The 22,208-nt window shown below is 40.1% G+C and overlaps 1 protein-coding gene across 2 annotated transcripts in view; it reads left to right on the top strand.

Annotated features, from left to right (window-relative positions):
* The window catches only part of DKK2 (dickkopf WNT signaling pathway inhibitor 2), a 41,407-nt gene extending 35,178 nt beyond the window's left edge, over nt 1-6,229 (top strand). The window contains exons 2-4 of one of the 2 annotated variants that reach the window (XM_065634596.1): nt 4,396-4,551; nt 5,212-5,361; nt 5,952-6,229. In XM_065634596.1, the coding sequence (XP_065490668.1) occupies nt 4,396-4,551; nt 5,212-5,361; nt 5,952-6,202 (557 nt within the window). In that variant the 3' untranslated portion in view covers nt 6,203-6,229. The remainder of the gene's footprint in view (nt 1-4,395; nt 4,552-5,211; nt 5,362-5,951) is intronic. The other variant, XM_065634595.1, reaches the window with a different exon arrangement.
* The last annotated feature ends 15,979 nt before the right edge of the window (nt 6,230-22,208 follow it).

The raw sequence follows: 22,208 nt of genomic DNA, 5'->3' as shown, positions 1-22,208 counted from the left end.
CTGAAACTCAAGCCCTTATCTCCCAAAGCTCAATAAAGTGTGTCTGCCATCAGTCTACTTGCTCAGCCTTCAGCACATTATAGCATGTGTCTCACCCTCCCACTGGAGTGCTTCTCCATTATGTTTTATTGTGCTGGACAGAGAGACTCTGACTCCGTAGCACAGGAGTTCTATTAGTGTGGCTCCAGCTTGCGGTGAAACTCTGTGGGTCAGGTTGACTGTATAAAATATGCGGGATAGTAAATGATTCCAGCAGAAATATTAAGAAAACCTCATTACACCAAGAAAAGGTGCTAAGTTAGATCTCCTCTGCCAAAAGGGGAAAATAAAGGTAGAAATAAAATTCACTCCTGCACACTCCTCAAATCAAGGGAATGGCGTTAGCCACTTAAAACAGTTGAGAGTCAGTCCCTTCCTCAGCCTCACCGTGAAGTTAATACAGAAGGAAGAGCCTCCATAGTACTCCTGGAAGGGCTTGTTCAACTATAAACCACCCCTCCCAACTTTTCTCCTCTATCATCTGTATTGTTTTCCTCGGGTATTTTTATCATGAACTCTCGGCATTTTGAATATAAGTTCAGGAAGGGTGGGAATGGAGGTTCATATTCTATCTCTCAAAAAGAAAAGTTTAACATTTAGATGTTGCTGTGACCTGGCTGGCCAAGGTTAGTCTTGGTGGATCGATGCAGGGAACATCCTGGCACAGCATGAGCAGCACTCATCTGAACATCTAGCCTGAATCCTCCAATATTGCGAAAAACCCAGTGCATATTTGCTATACATTTTTGGACATGCATTCAACCGTATCTTTTATACAAGGATACAAAAGTAATTGCAATGACTGAGAAGAAAAATATACCAGCAAGCAATGCTCTTAATCAGACAATGAATTCTGAAAATGCATCTCATTATCACAGGCAAATCTAGTTTCTGTCATGCTATGGGTGATTTGATTGCCTGTAATCTGGGATAAAAAAATTAAATAAGATTGTTTAAATGCAGCTTCAGGGAGTGCTACATATTTTATCTTGGTTTCATCTGGTTTCCCATAATATCAAAGCTGTGTTTAGTGGATAAAGATTTACGACCAGAAAATGATATGTATAGCTGAAGAATGTGAAGGGATGATGTGCCTTGTAGAATTAGTTATCATTGCTGGGGAAGTAGGGCTGGTTTACAGCTTGCTTTTCCCCTCTCCATCTGGGAATAATTTGTGTCTTTGCATTGTATATAGGAAATGTTCTTTGCAATTCTCTAAATGTAAGGACTGTGTTTCAGGCACTGCAGTGTAAGAGACTTTGAAAACCTCGACTCATGCATAGGCAATTGTTAACATGTACATTTTTACAAGTATGTTTTCTTTATCCTGTATTTTGAAAATATACACATATTTATACATAGATTAGTTCAGCTAGTGCCAACAATGGGACAAACATGAGAACATTTTCCCTCCTGTTAGCCAGGGCTATGTACACATGATATTATTTTATTTTTAGGTTTTAACACTAAATGCTGTGCAGTGATAGAAATTACTGGGAGCAGGAGTTATTGCAACGAATGTCTAGGGACTTAGAGACAGACGCAAAGCTATGTAGGCACTTTTGTTTCAAGCTCTCTGTGATTGATAGCTAGGATATCAAATGGATGGTGGTTTTGGAAGAAAGATCAAGGCAATTGGCAGCATCAGGCATTTGCAAGAGGGTTTTTCATATAGCTGGCTGGCAGCTGGTCTTTTGGGGTTTCGATTGGATTTGCCAGTTGTTGTTTGAGATAGATGTAACACAATGTGATGTGATACAGTCATTTGCCTTAGGCAGGTGAATGTTTTGGCGTATTTTTTCATTTCAAAAGTGTCATCTTTATTTGGATGGGTGTCTAGAGTGGGAATAAAGGCTGAGTTATGTCACTCTCCTTGGCAATTTTTCATGTCAAATTGTCTTTGGTTGCTTTTACGGTTCTTAAAGACAGAGCTGAGAGTTGGCAATTAGATGCATATCTTAAAATATCTTTTCCATATCACTCAGCCTAAGAGCCAAAAGTAAAACAAACGCTAGAAATGGTATGTGAGAGCATTCATTAGCACCATTCAGGATCAAGGAACTCTTTTTTTTTTTAAGAACTATTTGAGGAACCAAAAGAAAACTGCAAGTAGGCTTCTTGCTGACAAGTTGCAGGTGTATACCACATGCCCATATTGGAAAAAAGATGCGGTTATGAAGGTCTTGATGACAGACAAGGGTCTAAAATGCCTTCATCTCCAGGTTTTAGCTAGTTCATCTGTTTTTTATTTGCATTTCCCCCAGCTAGCAGTGTTAGTATTTTCCAAATTCAGTATAACCACGCACAGGTCTATATAAAATCGCTTTTCTGTATTGTAAGAAAGATCCTTAGTTTAGTGAGGTGTTGTTTAAGTCAGGGAAGCCTTACTTTTATAGTGACTGTATCATGAATCGTAAGTCAGCATTAATGATTTCTTGCGGGAACAATGAGGAAAAGGAGTGATGTGACTGAGGGGAGAAGGCTTTAGTTCCACTTTGCTAGAATAGGTAGAACCCATTTAAGAATACCAAGCAAGGCAGCGCTTGCATTTGTTCTTATTGCTACTCCTGCTTAAAAAATCTGGCAGCCTTTGATGTTCATCCTCTCGAGGATGAACTCAAGAGGAAATGTTTATTCTTAAGGGAGAAAGACTTACACATACGTCAGGTTACTCCAAACAGCTGCGCTCTGGAATCATTCTTCAAAGACACATATTCAGAGGGCAGAAGTAATGGGACAGCAACACTTGGGAATATCCAGCCAGCACTTTTGGCACTGTAAAGTAATTTTTGACAAAGAAAACAAGTAATAAAAATCACGTGGGAAATTGAATGGTCCTCCCTCCCACTAATGGCGCTAGAGAAACTTGCTTCATTCTATTATCAGACCTCTTGTTTCTTCTGCAATTCTCAACAGAATGGCACAGAGAAACAAGTTCTCCATCTAACGAACAATTTCCAGAGCAAATTCTCAATAGCCTCCGAGTTTGGTGGGTTTTTTTGTTTGTTTTGTTTTTTTTCTGAGAACAGTATAATCAAGCTTTGATTTAAAATATTACTAGTAAAGTAAGCAGCCTACATTGAAAATTAGTCAGTTGAGCTTTTTGTTTGTGGTGAATAATTAGTTGCAAGAGCAATTTTGAAAACAGCAAAAGCAATATTTTGATTTATTTAAAATGCTGGAGAAAATTAGTTGAGGAAGTGTAAACATCATTTTCCAGAAAATGCCCCAAATGTATTCTCATCTTTTTATCTAAACAAATACCTCAAGTATAATTTTGTGGAATGAAAAAAATCTATGATTAATTTAATAGGCAGTAAAATTAGATGCAGACAGGGAGCATAGTTGTAGCTGTGTGGGAGTCAGCAGAAAGGATCCTGGAATGTGGCAGTTTGTGTTTTTGTCTCCTTAAAGCATCGAGTCTTTTCTTTTCTTTTTGTAGGAATAAGCTTTTCTTTCTCCCTCTTTATGGGAGAAGACAGTGCTTCCACTCCCTTCTTTTAAACACCAGTTTTCCAGGAAGAGAATGCCGGGTTTGATGAATATAGGAGAATTTGTGTATGGGTGTCTCTGCTTATAGGGAATTATGTGTGCAAGACAGTTTGTGCTCTATAATATATTCTGTGCTGCATAATGTAGGGTGTTGTTTAGCAAGTGGCAAGTTTAAGGTGTATAATAAAGCCCGTAAATTAAGGTTATCAAAGTGAAATGCTGACCAGGGATATTAAATAGTTCACTTCCAAGGAGTCTGACAGGTGTGGGGAGTGGTGCAATTGCAAAGGAACTTGTACCAGTGTGGTGTAGATATTCACCCTGAGAACAGTGAACTTATCCATCAGTGCGTTTGACAACTATCAAAGGAAAATGCCTTCTTGGAGTTTAAATTAAAATGTTACCTATTTCAGGTGTGTTTCAGGATTTTAACGGCTCTGCTTATTTTTACTGGCTCTGATCATTTTTCACAGTGGAGTTTTAAGCCCTCAGAAGCCTTAACCTGCAAAAATACGTGTTCTTTTGTGCCAATATATGTTTGGGGCAAGAAAAGATGAAACTGCCAGGGAGCTGGTTGCATCTCTCTGATTCTTTAAGCAGATACATCTTCACCAGCAGTGTGAGCTTAAAAATTGCTATATGGCTGCAGTGAAGCATCCCTGCCTGCATCTCCTGGCCCTGGTGAATGGCATCTCAACTCTCTGTTTCTCTGTTTGTTTGAAGATTTTGGTGGTAGTGGTTGTTGTTGTTGGTTTTTGTTTGGTTGGTTGAATTTTTTTGTGGTATGTTTCTGTTCTGTTTTTTAATAGGCTGCATACACACCTTGTACAAAGCAGTGCTTCACTGTAAACCTTTCTTTTACCCGCCAGGCCTATCCTTGTACCAATGATAAAGAATGTGAAGTTGGGCGATACTGTCACAGTCCTCATCAAGCAACGTCTGCATGCATGCTGTGCCGGAGAAAGAAGAAGCGTTGCCACAGGGATGGCATGTGCTGCCCTGGGAACCGCTGCAACAATGGTACGTCAGGCATTTCTTAGTTTTTCTTCATAAAATCAGCATTTTGACAGCATCTGTTTGTCTGAGTGTTCCCAGCAACAGTATTTTTTTCTGGGTGACTACATCATTTTTGTAAGCCAAGAAAACTTCATTTTCTACTTCATTCCACTCCGCTTCATTTTCTTTAATAATATTTCTATGCTTAAGGCTTGTGTACTTCCAGACTTGTTCTGATTTTGGGGTGGCAAAACCCAAAAATGCTGCTGCTGCTGCCTGAAATCACAGCACTACATCCAGTGTGGTTTGACTCACTGGAACACTGCACAGAACCCATATTTTTAAGGAACCAAAAGAGACGTAACGAATCATTAATCTATTCTGCCTGAGGGTGTTATAACCATCCTGCTTGCATTCCCATACTCCCCTCTGGAGAATGCAGAGAGAGAAACATCTACAAGGCAGTGTCTGGGGGCTCAGACAATAAAGCCAGAGGGACAGCAAGACAGGCTGACCATGAGTGAAGCAGAGCTGCGGTGCAGTTCAGTGCCAGGGATCAGGGACAGAGGTGTGAATTGAGGCCAAGCCTCAGCACTTCCATGGTCCTGGTCCTGATCCTGGCCTGTGTATGTCTCCCGGTTGCTTTTCCTCTTGTTCAAATCCTTGACTGTCCTTGCCTCGCAGGTATTTGCATACCAGTAACTGAAAGCATCCTTACACCTCACATCCCTGCTCTGGAAGGGCCACGCAACAAGAAGAACAGTCATTATGCCAGTAAGGATTTGGGATGGCAAAACCTGGGGAGGCCGCGCTCCAAGCTGTCACACCTAAAAGGTAAGATCACATTTGCGTTACATTGCTTTGTTCCTTCATGTTATGAATGGTTTATAGTTGGACTTGATGATCTTAACGGTCTTTTCCAACCTAAATGATTCTATGAATCATGTTATTGCTGTTAAGATACAGCAATGCAAACCAGAAATAGGCGGTAATTTCACAGGGAGTGGATGTCTGTCATGAGAATTCACAGCATGACTCAGAAAGTGATGTAACATCAACCAACAGTTCCCGTGATTGAAATAGTATCTGCTTTTTTCTCTGTAGCAGAAGTGGACTGACAATCCATTTTTCACTTGTGCAAGATTGCACACATCCTCCTCTTGTAACAGTCATTTAATTAAGCACTTGTATTTCTGCTTACAATCCTGTAGCTGAATTTCTCCTTACTAAGTCTTATGGCAGGTGTCACTAATTACCCCCTGGAACCTGCCTAATTCATAACCTCCCTTGTGTTTACATCCTCCAGATAGCCACAGATGCAAATACCATCTCTACTTTTTCTGAGATTCATCTGCATCAGTCTGCACTGAATCTGTGCTTTCACATTTTTCCATGAGGTAAAATAGTTTGGTTGCTCTTTTTAGGACACGAAGGTGACCCCTGCCTACGGTCATCAGACTGTATTGAGGGACACTGCTGTGCTCGCCATTTCTGGACCAAAATTTGCAAGCCTGTGTTGCATCAGGGGGAGGTGTGCACCAAACAGCGCAAGAAAGGGTCCCATGGACTGGAGATTTTCCAACGATGTGACTGTGCCAAGGGGCTGTCTTGCAAAGTATGGAAAGACGCAACCTCCTCTTCTAAATCAAGACTTCACGTGTGCCAGAAAATCTGAATGACGATTGGGAAAATAGTATTAAGTGACTGTGGCTTTGTGTATTTAATGCATTATGGCACAGTGGGAAACGCGGACTGTAAATGAAAGCAGAATGGCTAAGGTAACAGTTAGGATAGGAGTAGAAGTCACACCAAATGCATTTCTTTTTGAGATGGTAGTAAAAACAAGTGCAGCTGGAGTTCTCCTACTGTGCAGCTCTTCTGTAAATAACTTCTACACTTTGCGGCAAATGCTAGTATGCAAACAAGTCCAGTGGAAATTAATGTCACTTACCTTGCTGCATTGCCCTGTGATGTTTCAGGGGTTCAGTGCTAGGGCTGCAGGGGTTTTCCAGCATGGTAATGACTGCTAAATAAATTGTATACATTGTACTCCTATAGCAAGCAGTGCATGCCAGGAAGACCCATCTGTTAACACATTATCGGTCACATTGCAGGTGTGAGAAATGGAAATAAAGTTGCTGTGAATGTCCACATGCCCTTGTCATTCAGGGCTGACACTTCAGCAAAGAAAGCACTCCTGCAGGACAAGAGTGCCATGTTTTGCAGGCCCTCATGAAAGAGGTGAAAACTTCCCATCTCACGATTTCAAGAAAGCATCAGTTTCTGTAAGAGGAGGCGTTTAAACAGGATTTTGTTTCCTATACATAGGTAAATTGAAATGCTTTATGTAGGTCAATGTCATAGTATGGCTCTTAATTGCTTGTATTTGCCTCAGTTTACTGCTAGTATACATTGGGTTGAACAGATGAAGCAAATATGTGTATGCTGAATCCAGAATTATGTACAGGCAGTTGCTCATTAGTCCTAAATATACTTTCTTTGCCTAAGCAGACTTGCATTATAGATGTTTCCAAAAGAAACAGCAGAGTGCCTAATACAGAGAACTATGAAGCTGGGTCACTGTTGCTGTTAGATGATGTAGACATTTGTTGAGGTGTTTAGAGCATAGTGCTACAAACTCAAATTTTGACATTTTATTAGTAGCAACTGGCTACTGATGGCACTCTGCTGCCTCTAAGGAACAGATCCGTTGTACTTCTGCAAAGAAAAAGCAGTTGGCTCTTCTGAGCACCTCCTCTCCTGCAGAAAAGGAGGTAAGAAGATGGTACAGCCGCAAATGAGTTGTTAAACATCATGGGATGTCACAGCATACCAGCCTCAGCTGGGATTCAGCCTTGAACTCAATGTCCTCTCAGTCCAGACTGCCCTGGCAGGAATGATGGAAGTACATGGACTGTGGAAACAGCTCAAAACTCTACATTGTTTGTGTAGTGGTTAAAAAATGGACAGGCTCTATCCCTTCACTTGTCTCCCAGGTCTTTTCAAACTTGTTTCATTTTACTTATTTGCAAGTATTCTTTGTATAGACATTGGTAAAGAGACTGCTATTTCTTTAAAGAAGTCTGATTCTATAATTGGTCTAGTGCTCAGTTGTAATTACCCATTTTCATGTTTTGTAATACAAGTGACTTTTCTGTTTAATCAGTTCTGAACAATGCGGGTACACCAGTATGTAGTTTAACTTTGAAGACCACGTCACCCATACCTAAGAAATCTTTTTCCACTTACGTGCTTCAGCAGTGGTTAAAAGCTACAGCTTAGCTACACCACCTGACTCAGACTTCCTTATTAGAACACAGACCTCAATTATGTTGCCTTTATCTTTTTTAAGAGTCTGCGTAAGAAGAGTATTTCACATGCCTCTTTCCCTGCTGGAATTAGTTTTTATTGACCCAGAGAGATTGCTCACAGACCGGGTCTTCTGTTTATTAAAAAGTCAGAGTTTTATCTTGCAGTCCTGTCATACCAACTCTGCTTATTTCAGAGTTTTTCCAGTGTCACCAAAACAGGAATAAGGCTCAGAAATAGCATAATTTCAAGATATTAAAAAAAAAAAAAAAAAAAAATACAGGAACCAGCTTTCCAGGTGTTACGTACACTGACACAGCAGATAGTCAGCAGAGGAAGACTATTGCTCTCATTGTGACTACAAATTAAAGAAAATGATACCCGGTGTGAGCAGGGGAGTTGCAGAAAGGGGCTCTCGGCCGTTTTTAACTCTTCTTAGCATTGGGCTAACCCCCCATTTTCCTCTTGCAAAACAGTTATTCGGGATAATTTATTTACAGGAAATGTTTAATGAGATGTATTTTCTTATAGAGATATTTCTTACACAAAGCTTTGTAGCAGAATATATTTGCAGCCTGTTGACTTCAATGTAGAAAAATGTATTATAAGATTAAATATATTAAATGTTCTTTCCCATTCCTTCCCAAATATTTTACCCATATTCTTTTCCTTACCTGCTGCTTAAGAAGAGTAGTTCTTTCTGGAAAGATATGCAAATCTGTTGAAAAAAATACATCTATTTTAGCTGTACAAGAAAAAGCATCTGACTGCACACTTGTGTCTCAAAGCACTATGTAGGCTGAGTTTTGGTAAGACACATGAAAGTTCATCTTAAAATCCCCATGTGTTATTTCTGCAAAGCTGGTTTAAGTGGCAATTATCCATATGTTTCTCCTGAGATAGCTTACGCCTAAACCTTCAAGAATAAGTTTTGAAAATAATGCGCCTGGGTGCACATAATGTTCAGTCAACCAGGTTAAACAGGAATGGTGCCCAGACACATTCTCTGGATGGTGATACAAACCAGAGGGACTCACCGGGGGTGAAGCTGGTATTCAAATTACATGACATTTTGCTATAGGTTACAGCATACAAATGCATTGCTGCAAGATCTATAACTAGCAATTCTGAAATGGCAGATAAAAGTATTCAGCTCTAACAACATTGAACAATCCCTATGACACAACTGAAAATATTGCTACTAAAACCAGCCAAGTTCTGATCCCAGGAAAACCACTGCAGAGCTCAATAAATATTGCAAAATAATGGCTGTGGTTATTGAGCAAGGGTCTCAATAACCTTGTTTCTTCTTTCTGGTAACCCTTTGCTCAAACAGATGTACATTTGGAGGACGGAATTGTCTCTAAGTTGTACTAGTGCTTGTACAAAATTAAAAGGTTTTGCTACTGTTATATGCAACATCTGGTGGGTAGGCCTTTGAAAATTCTAACTTTTAACACCACCATAATAGTTGTGAGCATCTTCAGATCCCAACAACTTCAACAGCGCTCAAGACTGCCAAAGCCTTCGGCGATTTAATCTGGGAATGAAAACAATAGGCACAGGCAGTTCGTTGCACACCACAAACACTGAGCAACACAGCTGAACTGAATAGCACGCAAGCAGTTTCCCAAGACTGAAGTTTGATTGTTTAGAAGCCATTCAGTTAATATTTTGGGGAAATATACATCACCGAGAATAAAAGAACAGCTAAACTTGGGGATAATTGCTCTCACTGTCTCACTCATCAAGGGAATGAAGAGTGACTTTGGCTCAGTAACATTTCAGAAATCTGTCATGGCCCAAGTACTGAAGAGATCATTGCTGAACAACTCAAATACTCTTCCTGTTACTCTCGAATAGCCTCAGCAATGAACATCTCTTTGGAAATACTTATTAACTTTCCTAAAAAGAATGGATTTCTACTCTGTAACAGCATATCTTTGATTTACAGTGTAAATGTAGGTATGTATCTATTACCGTACTATTCGTTATTTGCTATTTTTTGTTTACAAACTATGGTGTTTATGACTTCCAACATTTTTTTAATGAAAGCAAATGAAATAGATTTATACATTTATATAACAACACTTTCAACAGCATACATCCGACACCTAAAACACAATTCACTGGAATTCAAGCCATCTTCTGTGTACTCCGAGATTCCTGCTCGTTTTCTCAACAACAGCAAAAACACCACCAACAAAACGAAACAACCCACCAAGCACCATGAACTGTCTTGGGGAGAGGCTGAGAAGAGACATTCCTAAATTTTTCTTTGTCACCAACTCACCAGCCCTCTGTGCCTTCACTTCCAAGCCCTGCATCATCACTCCCAACAGGAAAGGTAAATGCTATCGAAGAAAATTTGTATTTTTTCACCCCTTCTCAAGTTTTGTTTCTTTCTAGGAAAGCCATTTAAAAAAAGATATCCTGAAGGTCAAAGCCAGCAGAAATTCACATAGCAGCTACTCTTAAGCCAAGGCTTTTAGGAGTCTTGAGATCTATCTCCTCTAACTTTCAAAAACTTCATTGCTAAGAGAGTTACATAGACAATATGATCGCATTTACAAAAAATAAACCTAGCTCTTTGGATTGTCAGTCAATAACTGTCCACGGGGTGTGTGTAGGGGTGACAAAACACCAAGCCCCCCCACCCCCAACAACCTAAACTGTAGTCCCTCTGAAAGAGAACGCAGGGGTTTTTTGCACTAGGCACAGTTTCACTCCACACAAACCTATCATTAATTTTGGTTTTAAATCACACTAATAATAGAGTTATGCTTCCTTTCCTAGCTCACCAGTCTCATATATGGCATCTCTCTGAAGCTGCATGAGACAGGACTGAAGGACCAGAGTTAGTCTAGAGGCCTCTGCTCCCTCATTTAAATCATAACGCCTCACTGAGATGAACAGAGACCTTCTGCCCAAGTGCCTTATTCTCCAGTACAGTTTTTAACATGCCCACCGCTACCAAAGTGTGCTCACAGTTCAACACAGACCCTACACCCGTTCTTACCTGATGTTTTGCCTTCCACTGTACTGGACTTATCAGTTGCTGAACTGTGGCAAATGTCCCCTCTGAACGTACTGCTCCGTCAGCTTTTCACAGACCTGCTCGAGGCAGCGATGCAGGAGGTAAAGCACAGGAACTGGTGGGGTGGGGAGGGTGGACTGGAGAGAGCCAGCTTGAAATGATGGAGAGAGGGAGTAATCTATCTCAAAATGTAATAAGATGCTATTGCAAAAACCATTAACGTTCATTGTATCCCACCCAATTACCAAGAATGGAGGAAGGGCAAACGTGCTCTGGGTGCTCCTGAGCCACATCCCCACAGCATTGACCCAAAGCGGGCAGGCCTGATTCAGTGATTCTGGTCCCCCAAAAGCCGAAGTGTTGAGCCTGCATCCCCCTGGCAGCAGCATGCCTCTCACCTTGGTCCTCTGCGTATCCAAACTGCAGTAATTCCAGAGGTTTTGGCTTTGTCGCCAGCCCTCAGACACACTGCTCAGAACACACGGCCGTAGCTCACAGCCTGCCGGTGCCGGGGATCCCACTGCAGGTCTGCGGAGAAGAAAGGAAGAGACAAAGGCAGAGAACTGCAGCTGGCCCCAGAGCTGTTATTGTGACCACCACTGATGGGGCTGACCCTGATGGATATACAGCGTTGTTTATTCTGGCAGCTCCCTGGGTTTTTTTGGAATTGCTTATTGCTAGAGTATGAGTGTCAATTACTTATTTACAGATGTCTGGTACCAATAAAGTCTTTGTTTTTTACAGTACCAGCTTGCAACTTGATTTAGAAGTGGTTTGCTGCACACCAACTTCCTGAAGCAGAGGAAATAATTTTTAGAGGAAAATAACATTTTAAAACTTTTTTTTTTCTTTTCTTTTTAGGAAAAAACTGTTTAGAAAAGGAGAAGGAAAAATACATAATTAAAACAAAAAGATTTCCTGACACAGATCTTACTTAGTCTTTGGCAAAACTCATGCCGTAATTCTCAACTGCTGTTATCAAAGTTGGCCAAAGAGTAGTCAACAAATCAGAAACTTATACCTGTGGGGCTGCTGTGGCGTGTATATTCTTGTTTTCTATTCCTTATAAGCTATTCTTTATTTCTGAGAGCAAGTTATTCATCAATATTCACACAATAGGTTTGCAAACTTAAAAAAAAAAATTAATCAAACCTTCAATAATTCCGTACAATACTAAGCATAGAGCTCACAGATATTGTTTCTTTCCTTAATGACAGTAATTTTAAATGGATCCATCAAGCTATATAGATACATACAATGTAAGGAATGATATGGTTCTAGAGTAAATTTGCCAGGAATTTTGGAATGCATCACATTCATGAATCCGATGACCACCCAAAGCTTTAGAAAAATCCACCTCAAATTATTTGCGCAATGTCTTTGTGTCACTGTCTGAGCATTTAGGGATATCGTAGCAATGCTGCTTTAGAACAACGGAGGATAAAATACAATCCTCACATATGTGCTCACAAGGAACAGCTAACTCTTCTGTTTCAAATAACATTTAACTCTTCTATTAAGTTCAGAGGAGGGTGATACTGCCTTTGCCAATGCAGCACACTGTTAACCGGCAAATATTGAATTTAGAGAACTACTGGATTAAGTTATTAAAACATTATAATTACTTGGAAGCTAGTGCTCTTTATCCTGGAGCTGCCTTCTAACCTGTGTGGTGATCAATGTTTATGGGAGGAACAGTCTGCAAGCCATAAACGATCTCCATTAAAAATTCATCAGGATAACGGTCGATAACTGTAAAGCAAGCGGCCTTCCTTCTGCTACCGCGGCATCCAGTGAGATCGCAAAATGTACCAAAACCTATGAATTTATCAGATTCATTTTCATTTCTCTGCACCTCTGGATTTTTAGTTCTGCCATAGTCAGATGTGGAAATGCCTCTCACAGTATCTGCTGCCTGACGACAAATAGAATCTTACAATAATAATTCCCATTGCAGAGGTTGTTTTCATGAGATTTGCAGCTCAAAACATATATTCAAAAGGTTCAGAAGCTTTGAAGCCGGATCCAAAATTCATTATGTTTATTTAAGTACCAACTTTCAAATATTTTGAGATTCACTTATTAAAAACTCTTGTAGAATTATATGATTATACAATTGCAATTACTTGCCATATTGTGCAATGCAGAGAGTAAGTACAGAAGAAATTTTCTCTCTAAAGTTTAATGCTGAATACTAAAAGTCACCCACAACAGAGTACAATCATTTAGCACTCCTCTTGTGTGGTACAGGGACTGTTATTTTAATGATTCAAACTAAAAATACGTAAGTGCTTTAATACAACTCACCTCAATGCTTGAGCAACACCGAGACTATAATATTGTCATCGGGGTCCACATTGCACTGCTCTATACCTGTCAGCATGTACAGCAATAGGATTTCACCCCGAATGCATTGTGATAATTACTTATTGAAAAACAGTGTTTATAAACAGACTATTTCCATCATGGTGCCATAAATCTGGCTGTATAATTTCTGTATTGATGGTCATTAGCACCACTGGTGACACAGCTTCTCTTAATAAGCGAACAGGAAGACAGTCACATGAAGAAATCATGTTTTGCATGCAAACATTTTAACAAAAGATGGAATTACTTAAGTTGTATCTTACCTTTAATAAGGATCGGCTTCCCTAGTGTTGTCTTACCCATCTGAACAAAGAGGTTCATTGGTACATGACAAAAAGTATTTAATGAACTCCTCAGCTGTGTTATCAGAGTAATTTTAGATGTCCTAGAAACAACACAGGAAATTAGTTTTCATCCAAGAGTTCAAATCTAATTCTATTTTTGGTTATTAATTCACGCTTCTGCCTTTTTAAAAATAGACTGCTAGAATTTGCAGACTTTTTCAGAAATATTCCACCTCTTAACTGCCCAATTGCAGAATTTAAATCAAAGTAATCGCATGAAATATACAAGAAAGCAGAATTGAACAGTTGTTTCTAATATCTACTGAGCACTAACAAATTAAGTAGACAAACTATCAAGGAAACATGAGATGAACTTTGCAACAGCTTGAAATAAATGTTAAAATTCCTGCTTCTTTCAGTACAGTCCAAGTATTTCCTAAATATCTCTTTGAAAAATAAACACTTTGAGTTTACAGATGCTGATTTGTACACGATCCAATAGGCAGAAAGTCCTACAGAAGTCAGTGGCAGCAGGTGGGGTGCAGCACTTCACTAATGTTATCAAACGTCCTTGTGCCACTGTGTGGCACAGGTCACCTTTCCTTGAAAATGAAAGCAAAACCAGAAAACACTCAATGAAGAACTGCAAATACTTCAGAGATCAGCAGGAATGGAAGACAGTTGCAGGAAAAGATTAACAGAGTATTGGTTCAGGGGTTGAGGTTTTGTTGACTATTTTAGAAAAAAAATTACTATGAAGGTGATGATGAAGTACTATAAAATAATGAGAGGCTGAGAGAAGGTAAACTAATGCAAAAATTTAAAATTCTTCACATCAGAAAGAAACTGGTAGGTCATCATAATACTCATGTGCATAGTAAGCTACTGTATTTTACCCACTTTAGCCCTTTTAAACACAGTCACAAAACTTGCCTAAAGCACCACTTGCACATGATGTTAAATAATATTTCCCTCAAAGTAATCTGAATTTGAAGTGGCATGTTCCATATTTAAATATATCTGGCTTGTCCTTTTTTTTTTTCTTTTCCTTGCCAAATGAAGGAGACCTCTAGTACCTACTAATTGCACCTCATCAAGCTATTTCTACACTGAAAGCTTTTCAATCTTCTTATCAGCCTTTGTATCACGGTCCTTTTTGCTGAAAGCATGTGTTAGCATTCTAGAACAGCCTGTGAGAAGAAGCAGGAGGTTTATGACAGCTGTACTGGGGACACCTGGAGCTTTTGCATCCAGAGGAATTGGTGGGAGTGTTTGGGATTTGGGGACAGACACAGTAACTGCTAAAGTGATCAGCAGTTAAATGCCTATATCAGCTTTGTTGACATTTAAATTAGTACCTGTGGAGACACACAAATAAATGCTGTAGTTTAAAGCTCATCAGAACTAAAGCTGGTAGGAAGACCCGTGGAAACATTTTTTTTAGTTTTCTTTCATTGCTTCTGTTTGAGGGTAGAAAACATTTTTTATCATTTTTTTTAATGTTTGGTCAGATCTAGATAAAAATATATTTTATAAATAACAAAGTGTTCATTATTAGTGCTGCATCTTTTTTGCAAAAAAAAAAAAAACAAAAAACCGCAGCCTTGATATTTAGAAAATGTCCTCAGGTCATAGCAAGAAGCGTAGACTCCAGCCCTCCCTGCCTCAGCTTCCATCACAGAAATGGTTTCCCATTCTTAGGAAGGTGACACTGGCAATGAGAAACAGATAGTAATGTTCCTCCTTCTGTTTGTTATCAGGGTCACAAAATACGGTATCTTTAGAAACAGTAGTTTTGAGCAGCCTGGGAAACTTGAAGATTACTACACTTTTAAAGTTATTTTTAATGCTTCAAAAATGTATAGGTACTTAATAAGGGATTTAGACAAAGAGGAGACCTGGCCCTGGATTTCTTTCAGCTAATTTTAACTTTCTGAAGGTTGGGTGTCTTCACAAGATTAGTTATACAGACAAGAGATGGTGAGAAAATAATTCACCCACCCCACGTTAGAGCCTGATTCTGTAGATACCTGTCTGCTGCTCACCTCTGATTCTCCGCTGAGTAAAGGTAGAGCTTCGACACCGAGTTCATCCCAGACCTACAGCTTTCAGATGGGTAAGGACAGAGAAGATGAATTATATCCTTGGTGTGCAGAAGGGAGGTGTTTAAGCAGCACACGGAGAGCAGGAGGAGTATGTCAAGTACTGCTTAAGATCAATATTTGAAGATCTATCATCATCCTTAATTTAAGCTTCCCATAGCTAACCCTAGCATGGTGCAGTTTTTGCATCAACACTTTGCAGCTGGTTCTTGTTCTCTGTTCTTCGTGCCTCTTCTAACAGAGTACAGAGCTGCCTTGGGCTCTGAGGGACACCTTCCATGCCCTCCTGAGCACCTCTCTCCCTTCCTCTGGCTCTGATCCTCTGCCTGATGATGCCCCCTTCATTTACTGCTCATTAAGTTTTAAATCAGAGTTTTCACTGTCATTAACCCATTGTTTCTGGACAACACTCCCTGTAAACAACCAGGATGCCCACAAGCATCCTTGACAGCAGCCGAACCACCAGCATGGCCCTATTGGGTTTTTTTTACCCATTCCTCCACCCCAGTCTGCAACAATCTCTCTGAACTTGAAGTCTAAACTCTTTGGTGCTAGGACTGACTTTTTGTTTTGTATTCATACAGCACTTAGCACAAGAGCATCCTAGTTCTTAGCTAAAGGTCTATTGTCTTTACTATTTTTACTGCCATAAATTATAATTGGAAACACAAACATCAGAAGGGATTATTCTGCTGACAATTCCTAAAGCAAAAAGGAAACACAGCACTGTGCTGCCTCACTCAACAGTTTTCAGCTTGTGGTCCATGGAACCCCCATGTTCAGAGAGCTTAAACTAGAAAGCACACCTGTTAGCAGTAAGGTGGGGGAAAAAAATAGGAGTTTGCAAATCAAAGAGAGGCTAGAAAAATTCTCTGTGAAACCAAGAGTGAAAACCCACATACTCTGCATAATGGTGAGCCTGTTACAGGCTCTGGGAAGTTATTCCATCTTTTCAAGCTGCAAATGCAAGCAAGCGGATGACAGCGCCTCAGTGTCTTCTCCCAGACACAGCAGAGCTGCTGTTGCTGCGGCTGTACATTTCCACCTACGACAACAATACTTTAAAGCATACCTTGCCATCACACTTGATATCATGCTAACTGCAGAAACTCTTATGATCTGCTGTTCCCATCCCATGAAAAATGTATGACTTCACTATACTGGGATTACAAACTGCTCCTAAACTGATGCGGTAATTTAAATTCCATTTCCCAGATGGGCAAGGCAAACAAGCAGGAGATGGACCTTGCAGTTAGCTTTTTTGAAAATAAATGATGCGTGACAGTCATATGCTAAACTCATTTTTCAATCTTATTTTTTTATCTATTGCCTGGAAAATGCAGCAACCTAACGCCGGACTGATGGAAGGCAGTTTTCAGGGCCATGAATTAAAAACAGCCTCCTAAGGGGCGTGAGGACAGGTGCAGGCTTTGGCCAGCTAAGGAGGTGAAGGAGTTGATGGCGAGAAGGGTCTAGACAGGACTGTTAATTAAGAAGCGGGGGAAGAATGGGGCACTTTGTCAAGCCAATTTTAAAACCCATGACCTTTCACCTGAAGCACCCTGGTCCAAGTCCAGCCATGGCCAAGGGGACTCTAGGTTGTCCTGATGACGTGATGGTAAAATGCTCTGCACGCATGGTGGTTGGTGGTCTTGGACCTATTGGTCCAAGAAGTAGAGTTCCCAGCTCAGCTCAACTTTGGTCCAACAGGCCACCCTTGTTTTGTTATAATGAGGCCTGAGGTGGAAATAAGCTGGAGAAGAGGTCCTGCAGTCTTATAAAAAACCCTGACGGGGCCCCCAGGAGCACGGTGCATCCCATGTGGAAAGGTGAAGTGATTTCCTTCATAGCCAAAGCAAGGCAGCCCTGAAGGACACTTGATGGATGAGCTGAGTGGTGTGGTCCCGTAGAGCTGTGCACTTCTGTGGGGAGAAGAGCAAGTGCCTGCCGCATGCAGAAGAGATTATGGCCACATGTCTCCCTGCTCAGACAAAGGGACAACTCTGACAGACCCATGTGGGTGTGAGTCTGGACGAGCCCATGGAGGTTGGGCACACTGGGCGCTGTTGACCGATGCCATGACACCTACATGCTGCCCTGCAAGCCAAGCTGATTCATGTGGTTATTAAGAGCCGTTCGTCTACCAACTCAGGAAAAGGAAATAAGTCAAAGTAAGATTTGTAATACAGGAACTCATTACATTATATGAAATATAATAAGACCTAAAAGAAACTAATACTTGCCACCCATCAATTAAGTGAACACTCTATATCTTTTGACTATAAAATGATGCCAGCCTTCAAAAGGGCAAGTTGGACAGGGAAACATCTTTTGTATAAGATTGTCATGTTTGGTTTTTTGGTTTGTTTGGTTGGTTGCTTGCTTTTTGTTGTTTGTTTGTGGGTTTTGTTTTGTTGTTTGGTTTTTGTTTGGTTCATTTGTTTGGTTTGTTTTCTAAGTAGAACATCCCTTCCTAACATCAGTGTTTCCTTTACATGCAGTAACAAACCATTAAAACCAGAGAAGTCTCACCAAACTATCACATCATTCCTTGAAATTGCATTATTTTTAGTTTTTGGAGAGTTGCTTTGCTTCGGGACAGTTTTTTCCCTGCTGTCTGGTTGATTTCTCAGTGGAAAGGGAAGGGGTGTTTAGACTCGTGATCTGGGAAGGTCAGTGCTGGGGTGGTAAAGGGAGTGAAGGGAAAGACAGCCACTTTAACATTATACATTAAAAAGTTTTTGGAATATACTAGACAATGTGCAGGACGAAGAAAGATCTTTACGCTACTGCTACATAGCTATTCACAAGCAGGGCATGTTCTTAGCCAGAATCTCAAAATACAGATCTAGCAATTGATTATCCATATTCGGAACTTAATGAAAATCTTAAGCACTTAAATTAATTTAACCTTATATATCAAATGTTAAGGTCTAGATTTCTACTGTGGGTTTTTTTCTGTATATGTAGTAAGTTGAACTAATCTTGCCTCTGAATGAGATCACATTAAAATGACTATAATGATTTAACTGAATTTACAATTCTAGGAAAATAAACAAATTTCCCAGTATTAATTTCTACATTATAAGTGCTTGGCAGAGACAAAACTCTTAATTTACTAATATGTATTCAAAAGCCCTAAGCTGCCAATCCTGAAATGGCAGCACTTTTCTTTTGCCTTAGACCAAGATGTCTAATGAGGACAAATCAAAGGAGATTTTTAGAGATGCTGACTTTTTAGCAATTTTTCTGGCTTTTGAGTTGACGTTTTCAACAATTTACATTAAATTTACATTAAATAGATTCTTCTTATGACTGCTGTGACTGTTACATTGCTGCCACGACACTTGCATCTCTCATGTCATTAGTAGGCATACATTCAGAACCGCAATCCAAATTTAAATCCTATTGATAAACTTCTAACACACTGCATATAGAAAGAGTTCACTTACTTTTGTGACACTTATAAATCCTGCATACCATGCCACACATTTTACTCAAGTGCAGGATACAACCCGCATCCCACAGAGGTGATCTCCTCTGACTCCAGCCACACGAGCTTTGGAAAAGAAACTGCGATGGGGTAACAACCAGGCACTGACACCAGCAGAGCAGCTCTAGGAAAAGCCAAAGCAGGGATGGCTGATACTGAAAATATTTTTTTGATTCTGACTGGACTTAAATGGGAAAGCTGTCTATACTCCTAACACAGGCTGTAATTCTTCACTCCTGGCCTAGTAAGATGCTTCAATTTCTGATGTTTACTACCTTTTCTCTTTGAATTTCTCCTTACTACTCAGATAGTACGGTTACAATACTTGGGTTTCTTACAAACCTAAAAAAATACAATACAACCCAGATTTTCATTTGTCCCAAACTCCTGCATGTTGTTGCTCTCTGGTGTTTTTACACTGAATAATTACACAAAGATCCATACAATCTTTGTAACATAATTATAGCAACACCTCAGATGATCTCAGCTGTGCCGGGGATACACTTATTGGCATATACTTGTACTACAGAAACTTAAAAATAACCTACTTTTTAAGATACATGGAGTAAAGTCAAAGATTAATAGAATGCTACAGAGCTTTTGCCCAAGAAGTCACCAGAGTTTGCCAGATTGTTGGAGAAATCTCTGGTTTATGTTCAGTTTAAGTTCAAAAAAAAAGGAAGCCGCATAATGAAAAATTAGACAGTATGAGAAGAGCACAGCATTCTGGAAACCTGGGAAACTTCCTTCAGTAAAGCTATAAAACAAACTCCCAGCAGCGTTTGCCAGGTTTTGTAATGTTCTTACCCATTAGCTTGCTGAACAGGCACTTACGGCTTTTCAGGGCTTCCGTTTGCACCAACCATCATTCTCCTGCACGGTCCTAGGCAGCGATGCTTGAGGTGCCGGTATCAGCGAGTCTCAGTGCAGATCCATCGCTCAGTCACCTGCCTTCCCTAAGCCAGGACTGAAATGTGCAGCAAACCCTCCCGTGCCAGATCCCTCCACCTGCCTCCTCAGTCTTCTGCTTTCTTGACTTGGCCGTCTCTGAACTGTCTCTTTTACCCTCCTACACACACCATCCCTTTGTTAGTACCTGCAAGAGCCACAAGCCCTGTGGGTTTTATGCTCTTGGCCAGGTTTCAATTTTCAGTGCTTCCCTTGCTTTTTGCCCTCCACGTGCTAATCAGGGGTTCCCTAGTGGGGTCCAGGATCTAGATGCCTGTTTAACTTCTGTCCTCACCATTTCAAAAACATTAGTCAGGGCCTGGACTGTGGCCATTAGAACACAAGTATTTGTAAGGTAAACAGTAACTCCCAAATTTTCTTCACCTCCTGCATCTGCAAGACAAATAATGAGTCCCACAGTGTTTATTCTCATCCCACATTAATTTTCTTTATAATGATAAGCTAATAGCTGCTTCCTGGCTATTAGGTGGAGCCCAGTGAGGTACCCCAAAGCATGAAGATGGGTACCCTGACACAGGAGGATGGCAAGACCTGTGCCTTTCACGCACTTTGTCATATTTGGAACTTTCCAACTAGCAAGCCTGGACATTGTGACTCTAATGAGTTACCCTCGACAACCTGTATTACCTGCAAGACAAATACTTGACCCAAATCAACCTGTTGTCAGTCCAAACTTCTATGAGTAAAACCCTGTTAAGTCCCCAGGTGATCATGCCTCTAGCTGCATTTCTGTAAATGCACATCCACGCTGCTAAGTAGCCCAAATGTTAAACTCATCTGGAAGAACTGTGCCTTCAGCTCGTCACTGCTAATTCATCCAGGATCCTCTCTTCTTCATTTTAGATATGTCAGGTTGCTTCTCCCTTAGGCAAGATGATACTTCATTTACTAACTCCCAGTGTGTGGGAGGGACAGAAGAAAATGCGACCTTGTGGAAGAAAGAGATAGTCAGAGAAAACGAAGACAAGCTGCAGCTCTCCTGTCAGTCTCAGGCTTGAGACACTGGAGTCTATTGGTTTGCTTAAATTTTCTTTCAGCAACAGCACTTTTCTAAGCTGTCCTTCATATTCTCTGGTCACTGAACATATTACTTCACTTTTACATGTGCGAATCATTTAAACTTGTCCTTTTGCTTACCACCATTAAATTTTATTGCAGACCTGCTTTTTGCTCTGTATTGTGCTCACATTTAGACTATATCAACTACATAAAATATACTATAGTTTAATAAACTATGTTAATATATTGTGTTATGTTAATATCTAGACAATAATGCATAAGATATTAAACTAGATTAAGGTTAATAAACTATTTTAATAGTATGTTATGTTAATAAATTCATCAATTTTTATAAATATCCAACAAAGTTTTAGGGTGTCTTATACTCCTATCCATTTACCTAGCAAACACATCCACCTTCTTTATGATAATAACAGACCCTTGTCCTCAATAAGTGCGAGTGAGACTTAAGTGCCTGTAAATTGATTGTATTTCATCAATATAATACCTAGTCAAGTTCTGGTATGGATTAATGGTGATCTTAATCACAAAAAAATTCAGTGAAAACATGAAAATGGAAACAGATGCTTTTCTAATTGAGAAGATCAATTTACAGACTAGAAATATGTGTTTGCATGAGCAACAATGATGTAACAGATCACGTATCTTCTGCCATGCATTACAAATGCCTCCTTTTTTGCTTTATGATAAAGGATAAGGTTCTTACCTAAATGGGTTGAGGCAAGACCAGCGAACCAATTACCCAGAGTAAGGTGACAGTAATTTGATGAGAGGGGAGGTGGGAAGAGAAAGATGCAGGATGGAAGTAAAGAAATCCTACCAGAAAGTACTTCTCTAAGGCAAAAAGTGATGTGTCTGCATAGTTTTCATACACACATCCATCACATGGTCTGACTCAGGAGTGGGCTTTTGAAGCATTTACCTGTGCTTCAGTTCACATCTGAGAACAACCTGGCCTCCTTTTGGATGACAGTGAAGTGGCAGATGTGCTCCAACAGCAAACGGGCAGTCAGCCTATAGGAGCAAATTAGAGCTTGTTCTCAGTAACCCTGCCCCCTAAACTGTGGCCATCAGACCCTCAGCACTGTTTTGTTCTACAA

This window comes from Caloenas nicobarica, chromosome 4 (assembly GCF_036013445.1).
Source record: "Caloenas nicobarica isolate bCalNic1 chromosome 4, bCalNic1.hap1, whole genome shotgun sequence".
Classification (NCBI taxonomy): domain Eukaryota; kingdom Metazoa; phylum Chordata; class Aves; order Columbiformes; family Columbidae; genus Caloenas; species Caloenas nicobarica.
The sequence above is the reverse complement of the archived record's forward strand: the minus strand, read 5'-3'. Positions and strand labels throughout refer to the sequence as shown.